At 44.8% G+C, this 9,550-nt stretch overlaps 1 protein-coding gene across 1 annotated transcript in view; it reads right to left on the reverse strand.

The window, feature by feature from the left end:
* The window catches only part of ESYT2 (extended synaptotagmin 2), an 86,862-nt gene that overhangs the window by 21,599 nt on the left and 55,713 nt on the right, over positions 1–9,550 (reverse strand). Inside the window, exons 8-11 of the mRNA XM_007463993.1 lie at positions 8,405–8,460; positions 4,394–4,514; positions 2,186–2,362; positions 1,259–1,341 (exon numbers count right to left, since the gene is read on the reverse strand). Coding sequence (XP_007464055.1) covers positions 1,259–1,341; positions 2,186–2,362; positions 4,394–4,514; positions 8,405–8,460 — 437 coding nt within the window. The remainder of the gene's footprint in view (positions 1–1,258; positions 1,342–2,185; positions 2,363–4,393; positions 4,515–8,404; positions 8,461–9,550) is intronic.

The following is a 9,550-nucleotide window of genomic DNA, read 5'->3' on the forward strand; positions in this document are numbered from 1 at the left end:
AAGGTGGGAACACTCAGCGAGGCACAGCTGCGGTCAGAGCTGGGAGAGTTGGTCTTCCCCACACGGAGCTGCTCACACGCACCCCAAATGTGCAGGCATATTCCGCCCTGGGCCTGGCGTGCTCTCCGAGCTGCTGCCCATCGCTCCGGCTAAGCCACCTGCGCGCTCAGTTAGGCCTTGACTGCCTCCCCAGACTCGCTCCTCAGCTCTGACCAGCATCCCTGTGGTCGCAGAGGCCTCTGCCTCATGCTCGGCATGTCCCCAACAGCCCGTTCCATTTCCTCCAATAATCCTGCACTGCTGGGAGCATGCAGCCAGCCCCCCGAGCCAGAGACGACCAGGACGGGACAGTGACACCCCCTTCTTCTGCAGCCACCCCTCCTCTCTGCCCCCGAGCTCTGCCCCAGGTCAGACCTGACATCTCTCTCCTGATCTATCCCAACAGCCTCCTGAAGGCCGGCCAGTCCCCAGTCTCAGTCCCTGATAACCTAACCTAACAGTGGCTTTACTGCAATGCAGGTCTGATCTGTTCGCTGCTTTGCTTGAAATCTTTTGGTTGCTCCTCATTAAACTGTCTCCATGAATGAATTCTGAGGTCACATCCTAACACACAGGCCATTCTTGATGAAGCCAGACCTGTCCAATGTCATCTATCCTTATATCTTTTTTGCCACAAGAAATTCAGTTAAATAATAAAGATTAGGCTAAAGTGTGTTTTTTGGTATTTTTTTCAGCTGTACAGGTTGTTAAATTTAAGCAAACAAGTCAATATTTGCTTTTCCAGTATATAGGCACAATATAAATTACTATCTACTCCCCGCCCCCATAACCCAATAACAAATCAAAAGTTAAAAACCTGCTTCTATAACCTAGCACACACCTGCCTGCGTGGTGTAAAGGCTGGAGAGCTGGGCTGGATTTGGGGCCATGCATGGTTGCTGAGCGCTTAAAATGGGGCAGCACAACTAAGAAAGTGAATTTTAAATTTTGTTTAACTTTAATCAATTTAATTTAAATAGCAACATGTGGCTGCTATGATGGACACAGATCTAGCAGCTGTCCTTTTCTTACTTAAATGTGAATGTTTTAGGAACAAAACGTGTTTTAAGAAATCTAAGGTGAAGCAACGCTACATCTAAGAGCCATTTTAAAATACACATAACATGTACATAATCCTGTTTTTGAAGTTATATTACATGTTTAACAGTGATTATCAAAGAAAAAGAGTCTACGCTCTCCTCAGTCACGAAGGATTTACCTTCCAAGGAAGTCATCCTTGTCTGGGTCTTCATCAAAGAGCTCGATCTCTAATTCCTGTCCGGGATGTTCATAGACCAGAGCCTGAAAGGTAGCAGCTCACAGTTATCTCACATTCACTAGTATCGTGTCTACTGAGTACGTGACTGCAGTCAGCGGCAGCAGCTACACAGCACTGAGGTCCCCGCTGCCGGACCCGACACACTTCTGGATGGCAGGGTCCCTGCTGGGGACCTGTATCCGCGCACACAGCCACGGGCCACTGCGCCTTGTCCCCAGTTACCGGGGGCCACAAGCTTGGATGTCTCTCCACTCCGGCAGTGGCCCCGGTCAGTGCTAGCTGCAGGGTGGCCACAAGTGCCCCACTCACCACCACTCCAAGATTGAGAGATTTGGCAACAGACCAGGCTGGGAGGACGGGAAGCTGATGGGTATAAACTGCACCACTTCTCAGTTCTTTCCAAACCGCATACCTTGTGATGCAGCAATTCCACTCTGAGGAGCGTAATGTGGGGAAAACTTGGCCAAATGCAGAAAACCCACGACACTCATACAGCACTGGTTACAGTGAACCCAAAAGTCCAGATCTCTCTGAGTAAAAACATGATGGTACCTACTCAAGTGAAGAGCTATATTTATTGACATGTAGAGATGTAGTAAATGAAAATCTACAAAACAGTAAATAATCAATCTCATTTTGGAATACGTTTATGTGTATTAAGGGCTAATTATTTACTGTGATAGCTTGACGCGATTAAGGTTTAAAATTTTGTGTGAGGTAGGGATACAAGGTACAATAGTTTTAAAAATGGAAAATGAAAGCAAAGAGAATTGAGATTACCCTGAACTAAATAAGCACACCACGACCCTACAGCAGGAGTGGAACAGGAATGTGGAGAGGGGACGGCAGCAGCACCCACTCCCTCACCTCGTACACCTCGTTCCACTTTGGACTGAGGTTCTCCTTGATGACCTTGCTTTGGAAGATTTGGTTGCCAACTCGAATCACTCCATAGGGGTCTGACTTCCCCTTGACAAGTCCCTTAAGGTAAGTGTCTTTTCCCTGAAGATCCTGAGCTTCAATAAAGTGTATCCTCAGGACACCCTGGAAAGAAGGAAGACAGAGCAGACTGCTCACTGGCTCACCCAACAGACACGGAGCGAAGCCTGTGCACAGGAACCAGGCAGCTCCTCCTCCCTGAGCAAAAAAGGCAAACACGTGATGCCAGGAGCAGCACAACGGGGTCCCAGGGGTCTGACCAGAGCCAGAGACAGGAGGGGCTAGCATGAGCCACCACCTCTTGCAGACTTCTCCTGGGACGGGGGGGTCCCAGAGCGGCACTGTGCCCCAGGGACCCCAGGAGCCCAAGTTGGGCAGGGCAGGACGGCAGGAGGTCAGATGGCACAGGGCCTCATGGGTCACCAAACAGTCCTGTGTTTTGGTAGTTGTAACACTAGTGGCAGCTGCAGTGATAACTAGTGATAACTGGCACTACAGGATGCACGAGACTGTTCCTAAGTCCTTGATATGCAATTACTTTCCAATTACTTCACTGAATTTTTACAACAATCCTGTGAAATACTGTCATTAAACCTATTTTATGGATAGGAAACTGAAAATCTGAGATACATATGACTCACAGACTTAACATAGCTATCTTTTTCAAAAATGTTGTTTAATTGATAAAATTAAAAACCTCCACTCATATTTCTTTCAAGGCAAACACAACCTGTAAAGTTACCTTTAGGAGGGTAGCATTCTACACCACAAAACACTTTTTAAAAAATTACCAGGTAATATTTCTGAACCAACCAGCATAGAAAGATAGACATTTTTACAGATAAATATGCTTTTAAAACCGTAACAAAACAAAATCCCTGGCTTATATTTTCACAGGGCTAAAGCTTAGATAATGTGGCAACAAACATATCTGAGCAGCAGGGAGGCTGGATCCGGGCAGGCTTAGATGGTCACCTGTACTCAGAGAATACAAAGCCTAATGGCCTAGGAGCACGGGGATTTCTATGTGGAAAGGCAGGCCTGCGTTTCCAGAGATGAGAATCCTAAGTTAAGGAAAAAACACATCCCTGTCTCATACGTGGTGTCCCATCACATCTGCTGAATGCCAACAACGTAACTAATTTGGGCATGAATGACTGGGGTGTTGTTACCTGAAAAAATACAGGAATGCTCATGCACGTTTGTTGGTTTGTGCACTGTTACCGCGATCGAATTTACCTAGAAAGAGTAACGGGCAGTGGGGAAAGGCTCGCCACTTCTACTTCAGGAAACAAACACTGAACTAGGACCAGACACCGTGTGACAGGCTGCCCACTCCACTTCTGGAGCCCAAGGTTGGTCAGACCAGACGGGTGGGGTGAAGCCCAGGGGGGAGAAGCCCTTGCTAACTGGGGCCAACCCTCCAGCTCTGTGCCCAGCAGAGGATTCCACGTCCTTGGCCAGCAGGCTCTCACAGTCTCAGACTGAGGTTGTTTAGTTTACTCAAATGAAGGTGACTCCAACATGTGTGACCTGCCTCTGTGTGCAGGGCATCACCCCAACTTACAGATGAAGAAACTGCAGCCCAGACACACCAAGGAATATGCTCCCAAAGTGAAGCTGCTGCCTAACCCCAGGGCTGTGACTCAGCCCCGGCCATGCCCTTCCATCCCACCCAGGGCAGCTGTAACACTAACGACGTGCCTGCCACGTCCCTCACTGAATGACCCCAAAGATGCCCACTTTGTCATATCTGAGGGGAGGCTTGTACAATGTTCCCAGCTTAGGCTGAACTGTTACATCTTGATACATATAAATAGGAAGTGCTTTCTGAGGCAATAAATAAGTTGTCATAGCTGTTCTTTACAACTTGCAATGATATCTGCAGAATTAAATCCCTATGAGCAGCTCTGAGGTTCACAGCTGAGGTTTAAGAACTGTCCTCAAGTCTCTGAAAGTTTTCAGCCAGATGCCCCTTAGCCAATCTCCTAAGGAACAGGGCAGGACAGACCACCTTTACTGCATCAAGATCCATGTGGCAAGGCTGCTGTTACGAGAAATACAAGAAGTCACAACACCCAAGTATGTGAAGAGTTCCTCCAGTCTGTCTGTAAGTGTTAATGAACGGATGCTTACCTTTGGTATAGGAAACCGCAACTGTGCTATTTGAACTTCGCTGACGAGAGGAACTGTGATTCGGTTGGGAAGCACCAGGTAGTTTGATATTATGTCCAAAATGATAGTATCTGACAAACCACTGTTAGGTGGGAGGTAAAGAACAAACAAACCAACTATCAGACACTCCAATACTAGTTATCTCCTGTTAACAGTGAACTTAGCATAGACATGACACAATATCCCACTGACAGCGCGGAGCTAATCCCTCTAACACAGTATTTAAAGCCAGCAGTTTGATACTTTAGATGCAGTAGTGCTACAGTGACGATTATGTGGGATTTATTCTGAGAACACAAGATACTATTCTGGCTATATTTCACAATGTCCTAAATAACATCTCATACATTTCCACATAACTTTATCATTGATTTAATATTGAATAAGATACATTTAAATAAATTTCTTTTTTTTAACATAAACTATTTCAAACACCCATAAAAGTACAGAGAATACCAAAACAAGCATCCATTTATTTACTCATTCCATGTTTATTACATTAAATTTATCTTTCCTAATATATATGCAGAGGTCCCAATGAAGTACAGGAATTTACAGTTCATTCTTTCTTCACACTTTATTTGGGTACTGAATACTGTGATCAATTTGAAATACTATACACCACTGCACAGAGATCTCAGTAGCAAGAATAAAACTGTGGAGGCTAAAGAAACAAATGTACTTTCAATATGCTTTTTGTCTATTCTTTGGTGTAAATGTGAGAATCAAGCAACGTATGTGTGACAGCACTTTTGAAGGCATACGTAAACCAAGTTGCATTGCTACAGAAGGACACCTTTAGCCAGAAGTGCAAAGTTTTCAAAGAACCTTACTTCTTGCCAGTACTTCTCAGATGTTAACATTATGAACATGTAGATGTAAAGTAACTACACACGAAACATCCACTGGGACACAGTGAAAGTGCCGTCATTCACTGAGTGATAACTGAGCCTCACTGCAGGTTGGGGGTCCAAATGCAAGGCCAAGATGCGGAACCTCAGCACAGCACCTTTCAGTCCGACATGGGCAGAAGACAAACCACACACCCACAGACAGCTCCACTCTACTGCTGAAGAGGCCAGTTACTCAGGCGCTAACAGTCCAGGGGGACTCAGAGGGTCTAAGCCGGCAGACACTGGATCAGTGTCCACCAAGCAGAGGATGAGGTGGCCCTTCCAAGCATTAAGACCAAGCATAGTCTTCCTTCAGGCATTTCCCTGCAGAAGTACCAGTTTTGTTTATATTGAAAAATCTGTTGAAACAGAAGACCCCTCACTGATGACATAAATGTTTCAAGAATCCCTTAGCTGCTATGGTGGTCGGCCACCGCCTCACCTCTCTCTAACGCCTATGGTGCCAGCACAAGGCTCAGCTAGGCAGCCCCACCCGCGGGCTCCCAAGTGGGGCTGGGCATCCTCTGAGCCGCTCTGCTCGTCCTGACTACGCCGGGGCTCAGCACACTTCCACTGTGTCCCACCCTTCTGGGCCGTTGGAACCGACCCTGCGCATCACCCTACTTCTGTTTCTGTCACAACGTTCATCCCTTCAACACTCAGTTTATGGCTCTTCGTTGAAAAATGGTAAGGATAGCTAAAATTCGTGGTAAAGTAAAGTGATTCAGGCATTACTGCTACTTTATGATACCTTGGATTCTGTTTTGTAGTCAATGGATAGAGCATGTAGATGTTCATTTTGTAAAGCTTGGAGCAAGATTTCATTACGTTAGGTTCAAAGTTATTAAATATCTATTTTTATAAGACAAGGCTTGCCACAGCTGTGAGCTGTTTGACAAAATCTTTGAGAAATAGTAGCCCAAGTTTTACGTTAAGTAGATATGTGTATATTTATCACATAAAATTTACATAATTATGTACCATATATAAATATATATAATTTAAAAGGGGTATTTTACCATATCTCTTTTATACCATAGTCTCATTTTTGAATGGTGTCTATTTCCGTCTGTATTTCTAATATATATGAGTATATATTGATACTTTTAATGACAAATGCAATCCTATACATGATGAATATAGAAGAATAGGTTTTATATACTGTATATATGAAAACCCATATATAAAACAACAGCTGGAAGTTATTACTACACAAAAAGAGCCTGCCTTCATATAAAATCATGCAATGAAATGGCGCTGTATTTGTATGTGTGCGTCGTGCCAGTGTGCATGCATTTCTCCCTTCTAGCTGAATGCTCTGGGACTGACCCCCGAGCTGTGCTGCAGGCTCGTGCGGCAGAGCCCGCCCTCTGGCTCTCTACAGGGAGCCAGCACAACAGGGCCTGCAGGGCAGATGCTCCACAAACCCCGCCCAGGACGCAGAGGGGAGGGAAGCAGACCACACTCTTCTACAGTAAACGACAGCAGGGATTTGTCGCTTTTGCCAGCTCAGCAGCACCCTCTCCTCCGACTTCTGGAACCCTTCCTTGGGGGGGCCCCCCGCCCCCCCTTCACTGGAGCTTCTTCAAGCACTTCTCTGCCTCCTCTCAGCGTGGGCACGACGCCCAACCTGATCCTCAGAACCAGGAGAGTCTGTCCAAGGACAGGCAGACAAACAGAAGTCAACCCTAGAACTTTTGCTGCAACTCATGGGAAAAGGTTCTTTTTCCAACTGAGGCTGCTGAGCATGTGGAATAGAAGCTAGAAGCTGCTACTTCACAGCAAGAGTCTGCCTGGCAACAAAGCCACACACAGAAAAGCAGAGTCAGGAGCCGTCCTGTGGATGCCAGCACCTGGCTGTGCCTGGCTACCCGACAGGGCCACAGGCCTCTCGGAGACACCAGCCACGGCTGGCACTCACAGCAGGCACTCCGTACCCATTTGTCGGATGAGTGAATAGACTGACTCTAAAAAACAGTATTTGTTTACTCAATTATTTACTCACTTAATGAAGACCAGGTAAGTTGGGTTTGTTGTTGCAAGCAAGAATCCTAATCAACACTTTAACAAAACTCTTTTAAAGTTGTCCTCTCGTTCCAAAAGTCTTTTAAAGATAACAGTATTTTTCTATATCCAATAAACCACAGCACCTAAAAAAGACTTTTATTGTTATGACTATGCCTCAGTGTAGTCTTAATTTTTCCCTTATAATGAAACAAAATAAAATTCTTTCTAATGGCCATTTCAAGGGCATAAACAAATACACGGGAAGAGAAAAAAACAGATTGAAACCAAGGCTTTTGTATTTCAATTTTTAAGGGGGAACCCCCCCCCCACAGATTAGCAGTGTCCACTAGAAACATATGTAACTTTAACCAACAAGCAACACACTTTAACCTTCAAATGCAACAGTGAAACCAGCAGAAGCAGGCTTGGTGGCTGCAGCCTCAGACCTTCCTGCTCAGAGGTGGCTAACAGGTCTGCCGCCACCGCCTTCCACCTCGGAGGACAGATGGACTCTGTGACGCGACTGGGAAGCCTCACTTCTCTCATAGGCGGGACAAGCCCTGAAGGGCTTCACATGCTCGTGGTGGAAGGTTGCCTTGTGTTTCAGACACTAGGGTACACGGAACAATGAGGGCCTCCCAGCCACACGATGCAGCTCCCAGGTCCAGGGCTGACACCTACCCCTCCAAGGAGGCGCGGGTCAAGGCACAGAAGGCAGAAAGGGAAGGCGCAGCACAGCTGGAAAAGATTCCAGAAAGGGCTGGTTTTGAAACATATAAGCTTGAAAACTTTTTAAAGTTTTCTTTAATTTTCTAGGATATTAAAACACCAAAACTGGAAAGACACCTCATGACTAATGAAAAGGCTCCACCTAGTCCTAACAGGGCTCTCATGCAGCTCTGACCCAGAGCCTCAGATGGGGCGACAACACCAGAGCCCAAGAGAGCCTGCCCAGAAAGCGTGGACCATGCTCGGAAGACACAGCTCTCAAACATCTGTGTCGTCTTCGCGACACTGGAAACGCACACGACACCACCAGCAAGCTACCCACAGGACGTGACAGAGTACTTACTTCAATCCCGGGATATCGAGAAGATTAGTCAGTCCTGTCCAATTAATTTCTAAAAGCTGTTTTAAAGAAAGGGCAAAAATATTAAGTATGCAAATTATTTCCAATTATCATATCAAATCATGCAGGTTTGTTTCTTTATAAATGAAATGGGTTAGGTACATAATACTGTCCTATACCTTGTTTTTCACTTTGTAAAACATCAAGGCCGTTGTCCCTTGTTGGTATAGATACCTTGCCTGTTCTTGTTTTGTTCTTTTGATGTCATAATTTAGTCCAGTAATATCATAATTATTTATATACCCATCCTCCTATTGACAAGCACGTAGAATATTTACAATTTCTCTTTTATTGTAAGTAATGAATCAGTGAATATCTTTGTACACACGTGTTGTTACATACACATGGAGACTAGCATTCAAAAAGTGGAAGTTCTGGTCAAAGATACATGTTCATTTTTTATGTTGATAGATGCTACATAATTGCCCTAATATTGTACAAACTTACATTCCCATCAAAACTGTATAAAATGTCCTTTCTTTACACCCTATTAAAAATCATATTTTACACCTATATTAAAAATCAGTGTATCCAGCAGTAAAAGAATGGTACTTCATCACTGTTTCAGTCTGCATATTCCTACATTAGTGGGACACGTTCCGTTCATTCATTCAACATCTGTATTTTATTGCTCATTTTTCTAGTGGGTATTTATCTTAGAATAATTCCTATATAGTTGGCTGAGATTCTATTAAACGGATGTGGACAGGTAAAAAGCACTGATTGGAAACACTGCTTTTCCTGTCAAGATGGATACTGCACGTAACGAAATTCCTTGTGCTTTATATTGTAGTAGACGCTGAGTGAAACAGCATGACCTCTATTACCCATATAGCTGGAGTGACAAAGCTGGGGAGTAGGTGGTTATAAATATGAACTGGAAGGTTCAAGACTCTTTCGGACAGAGCAAAACTCAAAAGCAACAACTTTAATAAAGTCCTGAAACACTAACCTCCCTAGGACTCCCTATAGCACCCTGACTATGATCTCTAAACGCATTTTCCACTAAAAGAAACAGGGGATTTTGAAGAAATGGCTGATTCCAGGTCTGGGACAAAAACTGTTAACGTGAGCCTGGGGCATCCTGCT

The sequence above is a fragment of the Lipotes vexillifer genome, unplaced genomic scaffold, assembly GCF_000442215.2.
Source record: "Lipotes vexillifer unplaced genomic scaffold, Lipotes_vexillifer_v1.1 scaffold2094, whole genome shotgun sequence".
NCBI classification, from domain to species: Eukaryota; Metazoa; Chordata; class Mammalia; order Artiodactyla; family Lipotidae; genus Lipotes; species Lipotes vexillifer.